Raw genomic sequence first — 22560 nt, 5'->3', positions numbered from 1 at the left:
ATTCCATGAGGGACAAGGTGCAGTCGCGAGCGAAATGCTAAGCAAACCCCATCAGCTCAGCACACACACACACACCCTAAGGCTTCAATATTTCACCTTAATTACAAAGTAACTGCTTTAAATAAAACTCAGAACAAGCACGGCAGGTCTGCCGGCAGCAGGAGGCGGCGCGTGCCTCGCACGGCAGAAAAGCACAAGCGTGCGCAGCCTTCGATAGCAGCAGGGGGGAGGGGAGAGAGAAGGGGACTGGCGCGATTCACTTGCGGGAGCAAGGGGCTGGGGTCCTGATAACTGATAACATTTGGCGCCAGCTGCTCGCTCCCGTGAGTGAATAGCCAGATGTGCACGCGTTGCCATTTGAAGCAATGCAACGCGTGCACTTTTATGCTGGGAAAGCTGCATTGATCCCAAGAGGTCTCTTTCCTCTGCAGCGCATGCGAGCTGCGGAGGCGAGACCTAAAAAATGGAGCACAGAAAGGTAAAACACATTCAAACTTAATAATACAACTGTGTTAACAAACATTCATATTCTAACAAACCGTTATATATAAAATTCGTTGGAAACCTTTAAATACAAACATATAACTCGTTTCATGGTGACGATGTCAAGTTTTGGGGAGGGTTACCTTTCATTTTCAGCTCACATTACAAGTATTTTACGGATGTATCATGATGATGTGTTTTACCAACTACACCTTCAACTCTCCTTGTAAGGATGGATATTATATACTACTGTTAATACGTTTGCTGCTACAGTGAACTTTTTTTTTATATCTATGCTTCCTCCAAAAAGAGAAAGGTGTCTAATTGTCATTATTTTTTTTTTTTACATTGAAAATGCGATAAAGTTTGTGTTTGAATTTTGTTTGCATGTTTTACACATAAAACACAATCCACAGGCAAGACCACATTGACAGGAGGAATGTTGGGAGCTGGCAGCACAGAATGCTTACTTTTGCACTGATATGACAAAGGCTATAGCTTGCAAAAGGAGCATTCTGATAGCCCTCTAAGCAGCTGGTGCATGAGCACTTACAAGTATAAGGAACAGAGGGAAATAGAAAATTGCACTTGTGTGAGCTAAACCTCAATGTTTCCCTGTACCCCAATATTTCAATCACCTCTAATTTTAGCTCAGGTGGCTTGGCTCCTGCACCGTTGATCTTGCAATAACAGTCCCCACCCTCCTTGACACCATGTACTGTTAGCTCCTGTACATGAGCACCCCATCATGTCTGTGCCGCTGTTGTGGGTGTAATGTGGGGAACAGAGTCCACAAAAAGGCCGCCCCTTCAACAGATTGTTGGTGTTCCACTATTGCAGAGAATGGTGAGTGAAGCGGTCTATCAACACTGGATCCCCCAGTTGACCCTGTGACTGAGAAGACTGTCATGCTAGACATCCCTGCAGAGGGTGCATGTGTAACCTTGCATGAGGAACTACAGGAATGCAGGAAGCCATCATTCCCAGCAGTCACAAAACCGTCCTCACTATGAGTGGCTGGCTTGTCTGGAACTGAGTCAAGGTTGTCTTAAAGTTCAGAATTCAAGCAGGATTGAGGAAGGCCAATCCTAACTGTGTGTTCAGGATTGCTCCTAAGTAAGGTTGAACTTGTAGAGGCTGGAGGTGAGACTTGGGTATATTAATAGTGAACCCTAGGCTGTGAAGTAGAGCTATTACTATCGGAGTGTGTTGTTGGCACTGCTGATGTGTTTTGGCTTGATAAGCCAATCATCCAAGTAAGGAAATACATGAACATTTTGTCTTCGTAGATATGAGGAGACTACTGTGAAACATTTTGTGAACACTCGAGGTGCAGTGGTCACTCCGAATGGAAGAACTTTGAACTGATAGTGTTTTCCTGCTACCACAAATCTCAAGTATTTGCAGTGAGCAGGGTGTATTGGTATGTGATAGTAGGCGTCCTTTAGGTCTAATGTTGCAATAAAGTCACCCTGTTGAAGAAGGGAAAGGACATCCTGTAAGATGACCATATGGAAGTGTTCTGATAGGATGTAGTTGTTTAAAGGCCTCAGATCCAAGATGTGCCTTTGAGGCCTGTCCTTTTTGGGTATTAGAAAGTATACAGAGTATACTCCTGATCCTTGATGTTTAAGGGCAACAGGTTCTATAGCCACTTAGAGAAGAAGGGCTTGACTTCCTGTTTCAGAAGCGTCTGATCTTAAGAAAATCTGTGAGTGAGAGGTCAAATATGGGGTGGTGTGATAATGAGCTCCAGACAAAAGCCTAGTTGGATAATGGCCAGTACCCATTTGTCTGAGGTAGTGGTAACCCAGACTGGGTGAAGAACGGTTGCCTGCCCCTGACCGATGCAGTTTGGTTAGGGGGAGGGGATAGAGCAGTCACTGTTTTTGCAGTGGGTGTTGCTCCACAAGTGGAGGCACCCCTGCCTCTACCCTGGTTGTTGTTTCCCCTGAAGGAACCTCTATAGAAACATTTGGTGTAAGAGGTTAGGAGCGGTTTCTGTTGGGAAGTGGATGCCTCTGTGGAGGTGGACTTCTATATACCCCTGTAGCTTGGGCGGTGAAAGGAACCCCTGGGAGTGAAAGTTTGTAATGCTCCCATTGCTTTGGCCGAGCCAGAGTCTGATTTCATTTTCTGTAAGGCAGAATCCACCAGTGCACCAAAGAGGTGATCTTTATCAAAGCGCAGGTTTATAACTGCCTGTTGTACGTCCAGTTTAAACCCAGACCACCTCAACCAAACGGACTGCCTAAGAAGGACACTGGTATTAATTCATCTTGCTGCTGTCAAGGGCGCAGGGCGCAGCGAATTGAAGTGTTAGAAATGATCTGCCCCTCTGTAACAATTTGTGACCTCTTTTCTTATTGTCATCAGGGAGGTGCTGGAGGAGCTCCTCAATCTCGATGGAGTCTGGTGGTACCGGACTCTGAACAAATAAAGGATCTGGTGGTGCTGCTTTGAATTTTTTTGATCTACCCTTGGGGTGATAATTCGGGCCTCAACAGGGTCCTTAAAAATGTAATTGGCATGCATTATCATGCCAGTTAACTATGGCAGATATTGGGTATCTCTGGAAGTTGAATTTAAAGTATAAAAAAATCCTGCTATAGTGGATCCTTATGGAGCAGTAGGTTGTCCAACTCCACGTCTAAGCCAGAGCTTTCATGGATCGAGAATGCCTCCTCTTCCTCGGCGGTCGCCTACTCTTGCCCGTGTTCTTCGCCGAAAAGTTCAGAAGTGTCGTATCTGGCCTGCAGACATTTTCACAAGACAAACCCTTCGATCCTGAAGGGTTTTCTTAGACCAAAATGACTTGCACGTGTTGCATTTGGCATTGTTATGGTCAGGCAAAAGGCACAGGTTGCACACGAAGTGTTAGTTGTTGTGAGGGAATTGCAGATGGCTACGTGGGCAGAATCTGAAAGGCATGCGTTCCATCACCAGCAACACATTTTTGGGTGGGCTGGTACGATGTGGAGGGTAGGCCCAAACGGACGATGCACCGAAGGGCGATCAAACTAATTAATTCAAACTGACAAGTTGTCGAAAGAAAGTGGATGATGAAAGCCTGAACAATAAACAATACCGTCTAAGACAGCAAGAACCGAAAGATCGCACTGAACGGAGTTGAATCACGGATCAAAGGCACACACATCCGAACCCGATGGCAGAGAGAAAACAATCTAATAAAGGAGTCAAAGTCCATGTGCATTATCACAGAGAAGAGGATACACTCGACCTCGAGACTCGAAAGACTTCTTAGAAGAAAAACAACTTGCACAACTCCAGACCCAACACTAAATGGCAGGAGTACGCAGAGCATGTGTATCTACAGCCACACATGCCATTAAACATAATGTTTTCATACTTTAGGATGCACTGTCTTTTGACTTAAGGGACTGTTTTAAGCAATTTTTAAAACAGTAGCAATTTGTTCAAGCTTGAATTTGCACATCATTACAACAAGTCAAGTGTTACTAACACAGAACTTGGATCCATGTAATAGGAATGACGACTAAAGAACTTGAACTTAAATACAAAGGTTCCCTGACAAATATATTTTATATACTGTATAGTGCTGAATTGGTTGTAAGTGAAATAGAAACACCCAACCCATTTAGGTGCCAAGTATTTAGTTAATTACAGGAATAAAATTAAGTCCTGGTAGTAGAAAACAGAGCAAACACATTCACTAGATTATTAAAGTACTTTTCCGGTCACAACTCTAAATGGTATGCAGACACAAATATGTTTGTAAATGTGAAAATAACACTTGATTGACTAAGGTATACACATCTAGAAAAAGGCACTAATAAGACTAAGGCTGGTGGTCAGCATGACCGAAATAATGTATCTTTTTTTCAGGTCTTAATTCTTCCCTAATTTGCCTTCTTTGGTAATGTGCCTTCCTGGCAGGGCAATTGATTGAGAAATTGAAAAATCAAGCACACATTGATTGATAGCCATATTCTGTCAACCTATTGGAGGTATTTATAGTATTCCACCTGTCACCAACTGCTGCTGTGGAGGTTTATAAGTTTTCATCTTCCATCTTCCTCAGTTAGTACAAGACTGTTTGCTCAGTGGCTGCACAGTTGACGCTGCTGAGTTTTCAAAAAGCATCAGGAGTGGAAATTTCATTTGGAATGTCGAATCAATACAGTCCTGATATCTCTTGTGATAAACAGTAATCAAGTGGAATTCTCAGTGATGCTGAGTCAGTCTGGATGCAAGGATTTTAAATGGTACATCCAGACATTTTATCTTTACTCCAGTAGTCCTTCCTTTACATGTTCCCCTGGGAAATTTTTCAAATTGGATAGCAAATGTTCCACAGAGTTAAAACGATTGACTACCGGCTGGTCAAGTCTCTTATAAATGATTGCTGATTTGTAAGTCCTGAATTGCGTTAGAGGTCGTTCACTGTTTGGCCTACATATTGTTTTTACAGCTTTGACAATGAATCACATAAATAATGGATGTTGATCAACATGTATGATGCTGACATATACCATAAGTTCTTTTTGTAACATAACCTGTTACTAATGATGTTTGTAAAAGATATTCACATGTGATGCGACTTTTAGAATCACAGTAATGAACCTCTGCAGCGTGCTTGAGTTCAGTTCTTGCAAGAGTAATATCGGTGCGCGCGCACACACACACACTCTACCTAGAACTATCTAAATATAGCAATATCTATCTATTAACATATCAGTCTTCGAACATGCAATGGAGTAATTCAGTCTGTACAGAATGAATCCACCTATTACAACATTTTCTCAAGTGTCATAAGGATAATGTAACTTACCCAGTAAACATCTGTTCTTGGCATGTACAGCTGTAGATTCATATGCTTTGCATAGTCCTAACATCTAATTAATTAATTAATTAACGTTTGAGCTTGTAAAGCGCACTACTACCCGTAGGTTTCCTGGCGCTGTATAACACTGGGGAATCCGTCCTGGCTTTCCCTGTGGGATTGTCCCTGCTGGGAGTCCCCAAGGTGGAGCCAGGCATCCCCGGCGTTGATGGGGCCGTTGTGGAGATTAGGCAAGCTAATGCCCAGAGTTGAAGAGTGGGACCCCTGATTAGAGTAGGCACCGAAGCGAGAATTATCGAGTGCACTGACCCAAGTCCACGGCTCTGCCGCGTCGGGAATTGAACCCTGGTCCCTGCCGACTTCTGCTCCTGGGTCTGCCGCCTCTAACCAGCGAGCCACACCACTCCACAGTGTTTGGTCTGGAAGTTTGCAAGTTATTTTTCCTCGAAGAAGTCTTTCCAGTCACGGGGTAGGTGGTGACTCCCTCTGGTGATGTTGCACATGGGCATCAACTCCATTGATAGATTGTTTTGCCGCAGAGGGTGAGAATGGAGTTAGTACTATAGAATAGAGATGTTCATGTGTATGTTTGTATAATGAAAAGGGGAACTGCAGCAGCTAGAGGTACCCGGGGATGTGGGTAGGCGCATATGAATCGACAGCTGTACATGCCAAGACAGATGTTTACTGGGTAAATAAAACTATCCTTTCGAGGCATGTGAGCTGTAGATCACATGCTTTGCATAAAATATACAGCAGTATTTTCCCAAAGCGGTGGCTAATCTGTAGCTGTTGGAGTTGTTTGAAAAAGTGTTCCACGTATTGCTTGGCCCACATTAGCTTGTTGTCTTGATAACATATCTACACAATATTGTTTGGTGAATGTGTGCAGCGTAGAACATGTTGCAGTTTTACAAATGTCAACTATAGGGATATTTCCTAAGAAAGCCATAGTAGCCCCTATTTTGCAAATGGATTGCGCTCTAGGGGGTACAGCTAAAGTTATTTTTGCTTTTGCATAACAAGTTTGAATACATTTAACAATCCATCTTGCAATACCCGACTTGGAGATAAGATTGCCTTTGTGTGGTGGTGCAAAGGCAATAAAAAGTTGTTTGGTTTTGCTAAATGCTTTTGTTCTGTCAATATAAAATACAAGCATTCTTCTGACATCTAAGGTATGTAGAGCTCATTCTGCCACAGAATCAGGTTGAGGAAAGAATACCAGTAATTCAAATGACTGATTGATGTGAAAGGCAGATACTACCTTCTGTAGAAATGTGGGATTAGTATGAAGAACCACTTTGTCTCCGAGTAACTGGAAAAAAGGTTCTTCTATGGTTAGTGCCTGTAGTTCACCCACTCTCCTCAGTGAAGTGATTGAAATGGGGTAAGCAGTTTTCCAAGAGAGAAACTGTGCTCACATTTATGCATGGGTTCAAAAGGTGGGCCCTTTAACCTTGCGAGGACTATGTTAAGATTCAACACTGGTACAGGTGGAAGTCTCCGTGGTATGACTCTTAAGTCCTTCCATGAAAGCTTTGATTACGGGCACTCTGAAAAGCAATAAAGGGTGCCTATTCTGTAGATATGCAGCTATTGCAGTGAGATGTAGTCGGACAAAAGTGTAAGTCAAGTGCAACAGGTAAGAAATGAGGTTTTGTATTAAAGCATCAAGAGGATTGACCTCATTGTTATTGCAATAGATAACAAAACGTTTCCATGTAGCTGCATAGCAGGCTCTTGTAGTAGACCTTCTGGCCTCCCTAATGATGTTCATACAGCGTGGTGGAAGATTTTGGTAACCAAACTCTATGACTTCAGAAGCTAGATTGCGAGGTTCAGTTGTTTAGGATCTGGGTGTCTGATTTCTCCATGTCTCGGTGTGAGGAGACTGGATGTTAGGTGCAGCTTTTGATGTGGAACCAGAGACAGCTTCAACAGGGTTGTGTAACCTTGGTTCACGGGCCCATGTGGGAGCTACTAAGATTAGTGTGAGGGATGTTTGTCTTGTCTGAGTTTCCGTACTACTAATGGAATGAGTAGTCAAATATCTCTGACCAGTTCATCTATAGTGCATTGCCTTTGGAGAGCGGGTGTGGGTACATGGAGGGGAAATTTGGGCATTTTGCGTTTTGGTGTGTCGACAACAGATCTATCTGAAGTACTCCTCAACTTTGAAAGTATGGAAGGAGAACCTGAGGGTGAAGTTCTCATTCATGAATTTGCTGCCTCTCTCTGCTGAAGAGATCAACAATCTGATTGTTCACTCCTGGGAGGTGTTCCGCTAGGAGATAGACTTTGTGGTGAATGGCCCAACTCCAAACGTCTTGGGCCAAGTGTGACAATTGGAGAGTGTGTCCCCCCCATTTTTGTATGAAAATACATAATACATAGCTGTCATGTTGTCGGTACGAACTAGGACAACTTTGCCAACCAGGTGAGTTTGAAATGCTTTGAGCACTAGAAAGACTGCTAGTAGCTCTAGATGGTTGAAGTGGAGCAATGATTGCTGTTGGCTCCACAGACCTTGCACTGTGTGGTGCTGAAGCTGGACCCCACAGCCAGTGAGGGATGCATCCGCTGTTAGTGTTGTCTGTGGAACTGGTTCTATGAAGCGCCGTCTTTTTAATACATTTTGTGTGTTCCACCACTGATGAGAGCGATGAGCAAGGATGCTTACCAACACTAGATCGGTTAAAAAACCCTGTGATTGGTTCCACTGACTCGCTAAGCATTCTTGTAGGGGACGCATGTGAAGCCCGGCATGGGGAACAATGGTAATGAAAGATGCCATAATTCCTAGTAGTTGAATATACACTCGAGTCGGAAGCAAGTGATTGGATTGAAACTAGAGAACTAGAGCCTGAATGTTGGGAATTCTGGCTGCGTTGGGAAAGGCCAAAGCCTTTTGAGTAAGTAAAGTGGCTCCTAGGTAATTTTGCGCATTGGAAGGTTGGAGTTGTGATTTTGCACATTTACTGTGAACCTCAGTTGATGTAGTAACTGTAGTGTTCTGCAAGTGTGTTGGAGACATTTTGGATACGTACTGACTTTGATGAGCCAGTCGTCGAAGTAGGGGAAGACATGAATGTGTTGTCTTTTGTGAAGACTCTGGGAGCAGTGGAGACTCAGAAGGATAGTACCCTGAACTGGTAATGTTGGCCCGCTATCACAAATTGGAGAAATTTTCGATGAGCGGGATGTATTGGAATATGAAAATAGGCGTCTTTAAGTCTAGAGTAGACAGAAAGTGGGAGTCCTGGGCACACGTAAAGTAGTATTGAAATAAAGGTATAGTTCAATTCAAGTAGACGCCGAAAGGAATGCTAATGTTCATCTCAGGTAAATCAATTATTTGTCTTTATGCTTTTTCAAAAGTGAGCAAGAGAAAACTAGCCAACACGTGTTTTGTCGTCAATGGAAATAACCCTGCAACTTCCTCAGGGCTGAAGATGAAGGTGAGAATTCATATTAAACACTCCGTTGGTGATAATTCCAACCCGGCTGGTCAAGTTTCACGTCACTCAATCGGTACAGAGGATACAGTTAGGAGGATGCATCACAGTAATGATGATCCGGTAAAAGACTGTGCCGCAAGCTATCCAAGGACGGAGGGTAGTCCGTGTTCCGATTGTGGATCTACAGCAGGTGCGCTGCAGTGTCCTATGGCAACGATTCTCCTGAAGTTTGTTCCGGGTGTGTCCACCGCAGCGCAACTGCTGTAGATCCACACTCGCAACACGGACTACCCTCCGTCCTTGGCTAGCTCGTGGCACAGTCTTTTACTGGATCACCATTACTGTGATGCATCTGCCTAACTGTATCCTCTGTACCTATTTACCGATTAAGTGACGTGGAACTTGACCACCCGTGTTGGAATGATCACCGGCAGTGCGATTAATATGAATTCTCACCTTCATCTTCAGCCCGGAGGAACTTGCAGGATTATTTCCATTGGCGACGAAACACGTGTTGGCTGGTTTTTTCTTGCACACTTTTGAAAAAATAAAGACAAAGAATTGATTTACCGAGATGTACATTAGCATTCCTTTCGGCATCTACTTGAATTGAATTATACCTTTATTTCAGTGTCTGAGGAGGTACTTTTAGACCCTTTGCAGTAGAAGAAGCACCGAAAGGAATCACGTCCTGGTGTTAAATGAAGGGCTCCCATGAATTTGGACACTTCTGTGACCTTTTTCATTTTTTCCAACGATGAATCTACCACAGGGCCAAACAGGTGCTTCTTATCCAATGGTGTGTTCAGGATAGAAGTCTGAACCTCTGGTTTGAATCCTGAAATACGTAGCCAGGCATGCCTTCTGAAAAGGATGCGCATGTTTACAGCTCTAGCAGCAGTGTCTTCAGCATCTAGTGCGCACCTGATTAAATTGTTTGAAATGAGCTCTCTCTCCCACACTAGGTCTTGTGCTTTGGGCTTGTGCTCATCAGGTAGAAATTAGAGCAACTGCTCCATCTCATCCCAATGCGCTCTGTCATATCTAGCTAGTAGCGTTTGTGTATTGGAGATGCGCCAGAAGTTTGCAGCCTGAGAGGCTACCCTTTTCCTAGAAGCGTCAATCAGCTTAGATTCTTTATCTGGGGGGTGGAACATCTCCTGTTGTTTTCAAATTGGCCCTCTTGCGTGAGTTGGACACCACAAAGGAATCCAATGGTAATTGGCCCTTTATGTATGCTGGATCAGATGGTGCAGCTTATATTTCTTACCTACCCTAGGGTCAAGGATATGGGCCCTGACGGGGTTATTAAAAATATTGTCCACATGCTGGATCATACCCTCGAGCATGGGAAGTGTGTTTGTAAGGACGTTTTTTGTGATACTAAGGGTCTTGAAAAGTAAATCCTCTTCCAGGGATTCCTTATGTAGCTGAACCCCATGGTAGTTAGCAGGAGCTGCAATATAACCTACACTGTTGTCAGGTAGAGAGGGTTTGGTAGGGTACAGGTCAAGATCATTCCCTGTGGGGGAATTGATGTTATAATCTGTCCAGGGGTCTGGGGGGTATAGGTTCATTGTCCCCAGCCCCATCCCCATCAGCCTGCTCTTCAGGTGTATGTGGTGCTGAGTGTTCAGGTGAAATCATTAAAGGTTGAAACTGAGATGGAATCGGCACATCCGTTTTTTTCGGTGCCGGTGTTTTGGATGCTGATGTTTTGGATGCCGAGGATTTCGGATCCAAAGGAATTTTCGGTGTCGAAGGGGATTGGGTGGAGCCTGTCTTTGACTTCGATCCGGAAGGTTTCGGCTCGGAGCCCGTTTTCGAACTGCACTGCTCGGAGCCAGAAGGCTTTTGGATGCATTTCAGTGCCGAGTCGGAGGGCGGGGCATCCAAAACATGGTCTTGGTGCCCACCGTGGCTGAAGGCGGAGTTTGGATTGGAGCTACCTTCTTGGGCTGAGGTGGACTTTGGGGACAGGGAGGATCTGTACTCACAGCACGCTGCCCTTGCAGGATGTCTTCTCCACCGGAGCCGTAGTCAGAGATGGAGATCAAGTCTTGTTCCTCTTGGGCTCCCATGGCGCCTCCAGCCTTTTGTTACAAATCTTTTCCGAAGAGGTTTGGAATGGAACTTGGTGGCTGGCTCTGCATGTCGCAATGTCGAGCACGATGGTTGCAAAGCGTCTTTTTTTATTGGAAGGCCTTACACGCGGCGTAGTCTTGTTGTGTGCGCTCTGGAGACAAGCACAGGTTGCACATTTGGTGTGAGTCGATGCGTGGATATTTCACGTGGCACTCAGTGCAGAATTGAAATGGAGTCTGTTCCATTGGCTGTGAAGGGGACAGACGCGGGTAGGCCCGTCTGCCTTCCAGAAGCTACCCGATCAAAAGAGGGTTTTTTAAGTAAATGCGATACGCTGAGAATGGGATTAACGTTTGGAAACAATACCGTCGAGGGGGAGTTTTGCACACAGAGGGAAACCGAAGAAACAGTGTTAAACCGGAGCGCAGCAATTCACATTCGAACCAGATGGCGGGAAAAAAAAGTCTAACAAAGGAGTCGATGCCCAAGCGCACTATCACCGAATGGAGGAGTCCCCTACCTTGTGACTGGAAAGACTTCTTCGAAGAAAAACAACTTAAAAAACATCCGGCACCAACACTAGATGGCAGGAGTATGCAAAGCAGGTGATCTACAGCTCACATGCCTCGAACCTGTATTTCTACCTCTTACACTTTGTACAGCTCTGTGACCTCTTACACCTTGTACAGCTCTGTGTTCCTTTTTCAGTGTCTAATGCAAAGGTCAAATCCTGATCATTTAATTTCTCCCTGCTACTTACCAAGTAAGCCTTTGTGCCATCCAGAAGTAGCTCCGCTGTTGGAACCTGCCTTGTGCCCAACTTATCTTTAAGTCTCTGGACCTGAATGCCATTGAGTTTTTGATCTTCATCTCTGATTTCCAAGTAGAATAGTGACAACCCTTTAGTGCCCTGCAAATAAAGAGCAGAACAATTGGGAAAATTGCATGAGTAATGTGGTATACACTATTGCCAAATGTGCTCTCGCGGTTTCATTATATTGCTTGAGAAGGCCATGTGTAAACATGGGTGCATGGCTTTAGAGTTGTGTGCATCTTTACAAGTATCACTTTTATACAAGCTTAGAAGAGAAGCATTCTGATACAGAACGAGAAAGCCAGTCACCAAAAACATATGCAAACAAACATAATGCTTATGCAATACAGTGTACAAAAGTGTGCTTTGGTGCAGCAATGTGCATGGAGTTATAAAAGGTTACATTTATCGGTGTCCCAAGACCAATGCAACATACTTAGAAGAACTGAAGGACGAGTATAGGGACAGTAGGTGGGTCAACATAATATAAGCATCATACCAAATGTAAAGAAAAATAACTAACCTATAAGCATATTTCATCACATATTTCTGCATATGTGTCAATTATTCACTACAAGTGGGGTGGATCTTGAAACACTTTGCGATATTGATGTACTTCTGTAGCTTTTATGATTCACTATGTGACTTCGAATAAAGCTTATTTTGATTTGATATTGATAAGTACAGTTAACATGGTATTTGGTGAGAAAAGGGTTCCCTAGGTTTAGAACAAAAAGGGACAGTCAACCCTAAAGACAGAATTACACAGAAAATGTTTTCTGAAGAAATAAGAGGTCATGTCTTGAATGACAGAAGTTCCAGGTTCGTTCTGCAGTCATCAGTAACGGAGTTTTAAAGACTAATGCCCAGGAACAAGGAGATGGATTACCTATTTTGCTTTTCCTTGTTTTAGCGATTTTGAGAAGGAGGCTGTTTTTTCCTCTAGTAAATCCTTGACTACCTGCTGAAGGTTTCTACAAGTAGCAAGTGTAGCTACTCAAAGACTGGGGTGATATGATCTACATTTTGCATTAGACATGAGCCAGACTACCGCATGTAGAGTTGATCAGAGAGATGCAGTGGAAGTTTAGGGTGTTTCGGCAGGGAGAGCATTACCTTTATCAAAATGTGAAAGAACGAGGGAGTGTAAGGCAGTCTTGAAGTCCACTGGAGGAATATACAAGCTTTGATTTCCCTTACGAGGTGTAGTTGGTATGAATCCAATTTAAGCTTCTGATTGATGTAACCAGCCATATAAAAAGGTGACAAAGTTTTCTGTATTGTGGAAATATCCCAAGTTTATGTAATGGGATGAAGGATTCTGCTCCAATAAGGAACAAAATACTAAATTACTTAAAACGATTTCAAGCATGATGGAAAAACATAAATATTTTGTTTCATTATTCAAATGGCAAACAATGGTCTCAAAAAAGCTATTTAGAGCCAGATAATAATTCCAAACTTGATGCATCTATTTTCTATCAAGTCCAATGTTTTGAATCTTACACTCTTCCTTAAGTGACCCACTTGCCTAATATATATGAAATCTAATGCACTATTCAGAAGGAATGTTAATTAAAAAAAGTTTGCTTCAGAGAGCAATATCTCCCATGTACTACACAAATCAAACACCATTATATTTGAATGAATTCTGCACATGGAGGCCTGTTTTCAGCAAAACGGGGCATAACAGTGAAGGCCTGAACATCCCTGGTCCTTTAACGTAAGTTATGGGAAGAACCCGGTTGACATTTTTCGGCTGCTCTCAGCTGGATGACAATCTCAGTAGGACGGCCGGTGGAGGATACAGTGGAAGGATGGTGAGAAGGCTTGTGTATGTACAGAGGAAGCATTGTCAGCTCCCCCATGCAGCTGCATGGGTTGGGCAGGTCGTTTGTACTTCTACTCACAGCCTCTGACCCTACAGAATCTAACAGATCCAGTGTCTCCAGTCCCGGAATCTCCAATCAGGAATTTACAGACTGGACAATTCCAGGCCTGATATCATATATTTTGTTGTAGTACATGAAAATAAAATGCAAGCACTTAAAAAAAAGATAAAATGCAACAGAAAATTCCCCTGGTAGTTTATGGGGAAAAGAGTTAAAATTGTAAATGAGCACAGTCACTCAGGAGTTACAATCAATGAAAGTTCAACCTAGGAGCCCTATTTAGGTCAAGCGTACAGCGCTTGCGCTGTAGCTGAATGACCTCTTGTGTATGGTTTAGGAGTTGAACTCCACCTATTCCTTGCCGGTGCTTTTCAGGTCTCGCCTGAGAAAGGGCATGCGCTATCTCTTTGAGACATTTAGTAAGTGGCTTTTAAAAGTGTCACCAGAGGCTTTTGCTGGCCTCCAGCTTGCGTTCACGAGCACGTGCACAGCTGCCATCTGTGTTTTTATTGCTGTAATCAGGCCTCTGCTTGCACTACCCCCTCTCTTTTCCCCCTCCCTCCTGGTCAGCTTCATTTGTGTCTTTTATCACTGTGAATCATGCTCCTCTGCTCGCACTTCCCCCCCCTTCCTTCTCCCCCTCCCTCTTCGTCAGTTTCATTTGTGTCTTCTATCGCTGTGAATGCTCCTCTGCACGCCCCCCCTCCCTTCTCCCCCTCCCTCTTCCTCAGTTTCATTTGTGTCTTCTATCGCTGTGAATGCTCCTGCTTCCACCAGGCACACACACAACCATCCGTCAGTGCACACTTCCACCAGGCACACACACTACCAGCTGTCAGTGCAAGCTTCCACCAGGCACACACCACCAGCTGTCAGTGCACGCTTCCACCGGGCACACACACCACCAGCCATCAGTGCACGCTTTCACCAGGCACACACACCACCAGCCGTCAGTGTACGCTTTAACTGAGCACACATACCACCAGTCGTCAGTGCACGATTCCATCAGGCACACACACCACCAGCTGTCAGTGCACGCTTCCACCGGGCACACATACCACCAGCCATCAGTGCAGGCTTCCACCAGGCACACACACCACCAGCCATGAGTGCACGCTTTCACCAGGCACACACACCACCAGCTGTCAATGCACGCTTTCACCAGGCACACACACCACCAGCCGTCAGTGCACGCTTCCACCAGGCACACACACCACCAGTCGTCAGTGCACGCTTTCACCAGGCACACACACCACCAGCTGTCAGTGCACGCTTCCACCGGGCACACACACCACCAGCCATCAGTGCAGACTTCCACCAGGCACACACACCACCAGCCATGAGTGCAGGCTTTCACCAGGCACACACACCACCAGCTGTCAATGCACGCTTTCACCAGGCACACACACCACCAGCCGTCAGTGCACGCTTCCACCAGGCACACACACCACCAGCTGTCAGTGCACGCTTTCACCAGGCACACACACTACCAGCCGTCGGTGCACCTTCCACCAGGCACACACACCACCAGCCGTCGGTGCACGCTTTCACCAGGCACACACACCACCAGCCGTCAGTGCACGCTTTCACCAGGGACACACACCACCAGCCGCCAGTGCAGCAGGCAGGCTCTTCTCAGAGTTTCTTGGTAAATATGTGTTCGATACCTGGGAGGGAGTAGGTCGAGTTTCCTTAAACCATTCTGAGTATACAAATGCAATGCCTGAACTCCTGTGTGAGTGAGTCACGCTGCCTGGGGCTCACTCACTCCACACCTATAAATTGAGCTTGCAACAGGCTTTTTCTCATTTGCAAATTTCGGCGCATGCGTACTGCTAGGCAGCCCTAACACCCCTGGGAATGACTGCTTCCTACAACCAGAATGGAAACAACATTCAGAGCAATGAAAACAAGTTCATTTGATGCAAAGAACTGTTAACAAAAACCATGTCCAGCTATTGTAGATCTGGCAACTTAAACAAAACAGCAACAAAAAACAAACAAGCATTGGCATAGCCAATAGGTCTCACTTTTTAGACCCTATAAGTATTTAGTTATGCAGCAGAATATCCTTGGTGCAACAACACCAACTGTTGCATGGCTAAACACTTCTAAGGTCCTAAATGCGAGACCTATTGGCTATGCCAATGCTTGTTATTTGTCTGGGTTGTTGTCCTTAAAAAAAACTTGCTTTCCAATGGGCAATGTGCCGCCGCTGTCCCTCCTTCTCATTTCCGATTGTGCCCGTGCAGCACCGACAAAGTACAACATCAATACGCTTTATGTGTTTATGTCTTTGTGCAGGAACTACTTTTCTTTATCATGTGTTTCCCTTCCTCAGCGCCACACAAGCTTCACATCCAACGCGATTCCCATTCGTAGAAACTTCAAAAAGACCGAACCACTTCCTTGTTAGACTGGCATATGCAAAGTCAATAACAAGGAATTAACTTCACTGATATTAATGACTTTGCAACAGTGTAGTACATGCTTACGGCTGCTACTTTCTTAGTTTAATCTATCGGCAATCTCTTTAATGTTGTAGGCGTGCCCATGTGACGTCCCAATCGAAGACGGCTGCCTCGCTGCTGGCATATGGTCATGACGCCATGGTTGTTTCTTTAACAAAGTGAAAGAGTTACTGAGGGCGCAGTTGGCCTACGTGAGTATTTATCTTCTTCTGCTCTCTCAACTGTGTCCTGGTGTTTTTCCGTTCTCTCGTTGCTCAATCCATAAATAAGGAGTGTACCTGAATAGTAGGGCTTAGCTGTGGCGCCCACCTTGCACTCACCACAGGCTGCAGGGACTTCTGTTGCACCAATGTACATGTTCATAACACTTTGCTTCAACAGATGCTTTAGCGAGTTGTCTAGTTTTCTTATCATTTACTCTGGCACTTCTGTGGGTGTGCATAGTGCTGCGCTCCTTTATGGTCAGGGACTGCCGGAGGACCCCTCCCCCTTCCGTTAACATACATTATTAACCAGGACATGAGAGGAATTTCTTTGGAAGGCAGGGGGTCTTTCGACCCCCTGGCCGTATTTATTAAAACATACAAAATAAATCAAAAATTTCAATAAATAATATTTACACAACTACGCAGAAAACGTTACAATTGAAATATATAGATATCAGATGGCTAACCTTAACATACTTCTAGTACAAGGTATTTCCTATCCAACACTAACATATCAATCACATTATACATATTTATTTTCTGCATACCTTTTTGGGCCTACGGCAAGGTCAATAACTGGTGTCAGATCCTTATCTCTAAACCACGCCCTCCTGAAGGAGTGCGCATGCGCAGAGGGCCCGTTTACCGTGAGGGTACTTATCCTCCCGGTTACCCCCGTACGCCCGACTAACCACGCCCTTCTTTTGAAGTGCGCATGCACAGAGGGCCCGCTCCGGTTACCCCCCGTACGCCCTACTAACTCCATTAAAAGGGGGCCCTTGCATCTCTTACTGGCGTCATTGTGCACGTGCGGGGTTGCCAACCAGCCTAGAGAAAGTGTGACTCTCCCCTCCCCCGTACCCATGTAGCCAACAGGCTGTAACTGCCTCTGGAGTTCTAGGAGACACCACTTTTCCCTACGTTTGGGCGACCCCATTCAAGAATGGCGCCGCCCCCTAAGGACCTTAAATTAACTGCTCATCAATCATGACCTTACCGCCACAGGCCAGTGTAGTTGACCGACTATCTGGCCCCCCTACCCTCCTACACTGAAAGGTCATGCCCTAACCTCCAATTCACAAAGCTAGCGTTATATTTTGCAGTCCAACTATCAGGCCCTACCAACTCACTGCAAGGTCATGCCTTGGCCCTATACGCCCCTAACTAGGCAAGAGATTCTCCGCGATGGTTTCCTTCCCGGTTGTAGACAAATGGACGCCGTCTTTTAAGAAGCACAACTCCCCCCAGACGCCCTCCTGGGCTATGGTCTGTAATTAACAAGCCCTGGCAAGCCTCACTATTTTTGTTACTGGGTACTTGTTTCCAGTGGCACAATGGCCTCACAGACTCGCTTCCCCTATTGGGAGATCTGGAATGTCAGCGCCAGGGTGTACCCCAGGTACGGACATGTCGACCCCCCACTACTACCCAGGCGTCCCGGTGTACCCGTTCCTTTTACACCCCCCTCCCAATTAGACCTGCCGTCATAGGGCCATCAGATGGGCCTAATTGCTGGCATTACGCTGCGCCTGATAAGACATGGCACTCCTGACATCCACTGTTGGTGCAACTGAAAAGGCTACCCGGGGGACCACAGGCCCCCCAAATCTCCCACTGGCGTATTGTGAAGTCCGTGAACCACCCACACCTGACCACTACGCTCAGGGAAATGTTCAGTGTATGCCTACCTCCTTACTAGGGAATATTCCCACCGCGTTGTGTCCGCTACGATGGCTACCGGGAGCTCGGGCGCCGTAAGGGTAGAGTACTGCTTCCCGACAAGGGGTGCTGAGGTGTTGCATACGCCTATTACTCCTGGGCTTGGCCAAGCTGGCAAGGCACACCCCTGTGTACTGCCACATTACTACGGCTGGCACCACCAATTGGTAACCTACCAATATACTCCCTGACTACGGTGGCATCCGCGAGCACAGGCGCAGTTACGGTACTGTTTCCCGATAAGGAACATACTGCCATATTATGTGAAGCAACATTCCTGTTATATTACTGCAGCCATCACAACCTATGGCCACTCCCGTTCAGGATGTACTGGTCCCCCTTGGTTGTCCACCTTTTGCAGTTGTTGCAGTGTGGAGCACTTCCCAGGTATCCGCCATGGATCCGGCCGTACATAAATGGAAAAAAACCCACAAACTATCAATGTCTTCGGCTTCCTGACGAAACAATGCAGTACACATGCCCGTATTACATTGCTGTCACATGCTAAGCCTTAGCTAAGAGTAGCACCAGATGCATTCCATCAAACGGGTAACTGGGGACTCTGAAGTACCCACTGTTGACGATAAATTCTATTAACCACAGTGTTAGAATATTTGTCACTGAATTCTGTCACAAGCAGTATCTGGACATTTTCCACCTTAAGGACAACATGACAGTATATTAGGGGGACGACTCCCGTCCTGCAAGGAACTTTGTCCCAGGAAGCACCAGACTTACTCTTGAGCTATATTACCTGGTGTATCATCCACCATACCAGATCCCACGTATGTACCCTGGATCGCAGCTGGCTCTGAAGTACCCCTCGCAGTCTGGGTGTTTCTAATAATTAGTTTTAACACAGCCGTTTTATTGTGAGAGTCCAGCATAGCCATTGTATTCCAAACTAACTGTCATTTGAGTGCACTTAGCACCGTACCAGCTGTATTACGTGCAGGATGTTGAAATGAGGCCTATTATGAGAGTGCTTAGCAATAGCACCGGTTGCATTACAGGGGGACCCCTCCATCTACCGTTCTGCAGGGGATCATATGATTTACCCCAGCGTCACCTGAGAATGTACACCAAATATTCCAGAATGTCATGCACCCCATTCACTAGCACCTTGCAGGTATCTTTGCCCCATTTGCCTCTGTCTGACCAGGACTGTCAGTAATCACCTGTGACATGACAATGTAATAACTGTATTAAAAAAACAGCTTACTTGTGTAGGCCGTGGGTGTAGGTAAATACCTTTATAATACTGGACGTCCCTCTTCCCCCACCGTAACAACCCATAAGAGCAGCGCACCAGTTGCACTACCTGAAGAGCTTTGGAAAGCCGCCGCTCAATAGAAGGTGCTCAGCATTGCACCAGATGGACTACAGCAAGATTATTGGAGTCAAACTTTCAATTGAGATCGCTTCGATTGAGATCGATTCATGTTTGTTGCTTTTAGTGTAATGTTTTCACTGGAAAACAGCTTTTGCAAAAACACAGACTCAAAAACAGACTGTGCATAATAATCTCCACCCAAAAAGTCGACCTGCAGTTAAATCCGTCAAGCACATGTCCCAAATTATAAGCTTAGATCATCCACAACGAATAGTTTCTTACCTGTCGGTGTAGTTTTGCAGCTTGAAGATCTTTCTGGATTCACTATGCTGTGCATTATTCCGCGATCTGGTGGTTGGGTCCGGATTCGTAGTCTTTTTTCTCTTTTTTTTTTTTTTTGTAGCCCAGGTGGGCGTCGACGTCCCACCATTTGGTGCACCTTCGTGACGTCGGCACGCTTCCTGCGGAAGCTCCCACCCTTGGGCGCCATCTTCGGATTCTTTTTTCTTTTCTTTTTTTTTTTTTGTCTCTGTGGTGAATCCATGGCTATGTGTATTAAACTTTCCTTCACTGTAAACTTCTTCACGTATATTGTCTTGTTAAAACGTTCCTATCTTACTCTATGTCCCTCCACTTTCTCCAGCCTCATCTTTCTGGCGGAGGTGGGTGGGTTCGCTAGTGAATCCAGAAAGATCTTCAAGCTGCAAAACTACACCGACAGGTAAGAAACTATTCGTTTTGCAGCGTGAATCTTTCTGGATTCACTATGCTGTGCATAGATTTCGTAGCGGTTTTGTCACTCATGTGGCGGCTGGGTGGAAGATGAGCGTTGGTTGTTAAAGATATGTTGAAGCACTCTTTGGCCCACTTGTGCTTCCTTGTTCATCTACGCAATAGTGTTTAGTGAAAGTGTGCACTGAAGCCCATGTTGTCGCCAGGCATATGTCTTGGATGGGCGTGTTTGCCAGGAAGGCGATTGTTGCCCCTTTCTTTCTGGTTGAGTGGGCTCGTGGCCCCTCAGTGAGCTCTTCACCCGCTTGCTTGTGGCAGAGCTGTATTGTCTTGGCAATCCATCTTGCTATGGTGTTCTTAGTCACTGGTCTACCCAGGAAACTCCTTGCGAAGGACACAAAGAATTGTTTCGTCTTCCTGTGTTCTTTCGTCCTTTCTATATAGTGCATTACTGCCCGCCTTGCGTCCAGAGTGTGGAGCGCCCTCTCCGCGCTTGACGTGGGCTTCTGGAAGAAGCTAGGTATCTGGATACTCTGGTTCATGTGGAATTTAGACACTACCTTGGGCATGAAATGCGGGTCTGTCCTCATCACGACCCTGTCACTGTGTATTTGTATGTACGGTTCTTGCAGCGTCAAAGCTTGTAGCTCGCTTACTCTGCGTAGCGATGTTATTGCTACTAGAAAGGCTGTCTTCATTGTCAGCATTTGTAGTGACGCTTTATGGATGGGTTCAAACGGTGGCTTCATGAGTTCTGTCAGTACCACGTTTAAGTTCCATGCCGGCGGCGGCATCCTCTTGGGTGGCGCTATTCTCTTCGCTCCTTCCAAGAACCTTTTAACTACTCTGGAAGTGAAGAAACTTCTCCCTGTTTCTCCTCTTGTGTATGCCACAATCGCTGCCAGGTTAACCCTCAGCGAGGACAAGCTTAGTTTAGCTTTGATCAGGTGCGTGAGGTATCTAAGTACTGTAGACTCTCTCGTCAGTTTTCTTTGCAAGTTCTTCCTATAGCACCACTGCGTGAACCTCTTCCATTTTTCCCCATAGCACTTCCGCGTGCTGGGTCTCCTTGCTTCTCTCAGCACCCGAAGTGTGCTCTCTGGTAGTTTTAGATGTGCGAACTCTAAGTCCTCAGGAGCCACGCTGACAGGTTGAGGCTTTTTGGTTCTGGGTGTAGAACTTGTCCCCCTTCCATGGAGAGAAGGTCTCTTCTTTTTGGGAACTTGTGTGCTCTGCCCTGCGACATCTCCATAATCTGAGAGTACCATGTCTGCCTCGCCCATTGGGGAGCCACCAGGATGAGAGTCATGTTGCTCGACCTGCACTTGTTCAGGACTCTGGGGATCAGTGGCGTCGGTGGAAAAGCGTAGGCAAATTTCTTTGACCAGCTTATCCATAGGGCATTCTTATGGGACATCGGTTCCTGTTCCCTCGATGCAAAGTGTTGGCATTTTGCATTCTGGCGTGTTGCAAACAGGTCTATTGTTGGTGTGCCCCACCTCCTGAACAGTTTCTCTGTCTCCTGGCTGTTCAGCTCCCATTCGTGGGACACCGACGCTTGCCTGCTGAGCCAATCCGCCTCCACATTGTCCTTCCCTGGCAGGTGTATGGCAAGCAGGTCTATCCTGAGTGGGATCGCCCATCTCCATATTTCTTGGGCCAAGCTCGACAGGGGGAATGACTGAGTCCCCCCTTGCTTGTTGATGGAAAACATCGTTGTGGTGTTGTCTGTCTGTATCATCACCATTTTGTTGTAAAGGTGTTTTTGGAAGGCCTTGAGGGCCAGCAGCACCGTTTTCAGTTCCAGGTAGTTGATGTGCTTGACTCCATCTCCTGTGTTCCACAGACCCCTCACTCTGAGCCTGTCCATGTGTGCACCCCATCCCTTCTGGGATGCGTCTGTGGTGATGGTCACAGTTGGGTCCGGTGGCGTTAGACGTTTCCCCATCGTTATATTCTCCTTCGTCCACCATTTCATCTCCTCCTACACATTGTGCGTAACAACCACTAGATCTTCCCAACTCCCTTCTGCTTGTGACCATTGCTGTTGCAGCCACTCCTGTAGTGGTCTCATCTTTAGACGAACATTGGGGACCAGGTGGATGCATGACGCCATCATCCCCAAGATCTTCCTCACCGTCCTCACTGTCAGAACTTGCCCCCTCTGGTAGTGACGTTTCTCCCTCAGCAGGCTGAGTGTTCTCTTCTCGCTGGGTGTTACTCTGCATTCGACCTTGTTGATCAGGGCTCCCAGGAAGATTTTCACTTGTTCTGGGTCCATGGAGCACTTTCTCCAGTGGATGGAGAAGCCCAGGTTCGTGAGCGTTCTTGTGACCTGTTCTGCGTGAACTTTGCACCTCGTGTAAGAGCTTGCTTTCACGAGCCAGTCGTCCAGGTAGGGGTACACATGTATACCCTTCCTTCGTAGGTGTGCGGCCACCGCCGCGAGGCATTTGGTAAAGACCCTTGGCGCTGACTTGAGTCTGAAAGCCAGGGTTGTGAACTGGTAGTGGTCTTCGTTCACCTTGAATCTTAACAT

General features: G+C 45.9%; 1 protein-coding gene across 1 annotated transcript in view; it reads right to left on the bottom strand.

Annotated features, from left to right (window-relative positions):
• LOC147679638 (acyl-CoA dehydrogenase family member 11-like) overlaps window positions 1–22560 on the bottom strand; it is a 415381-nt gene that overhangs the window by 160926 nt on the left and 231895 nt on the right. Inside the window, exon 7 of the mRNA XM_086943210.1 lies at window positions 11615–11764. Coding sequence (XP_086799336.1) covers window positions 11615–11764 — 150 coding nt within the window. The remainder of the gene's footprint in view (window positions 1–11614; window positions 11765–22560) is intronic.

Source organism: Lissotriton vulgaris, chromosome 11 (genome assembly GCF_964263255.1).
Source record: "Lissotriton vulgaris chromosome 11, aLisVul1.2, whole genome shotgun sequence".
Classification (NCBI taxonomy): Eukaryota; Metazoa; Chordata; class Amphibia; order Caudata; family Salamandridae; genus Lissotriton; species Lissotriton vulgaris.
Note: the sequence above shows the minus strand (reverse complement) of the source record. Positions and strands in the feature narration are given on the sequence as shown.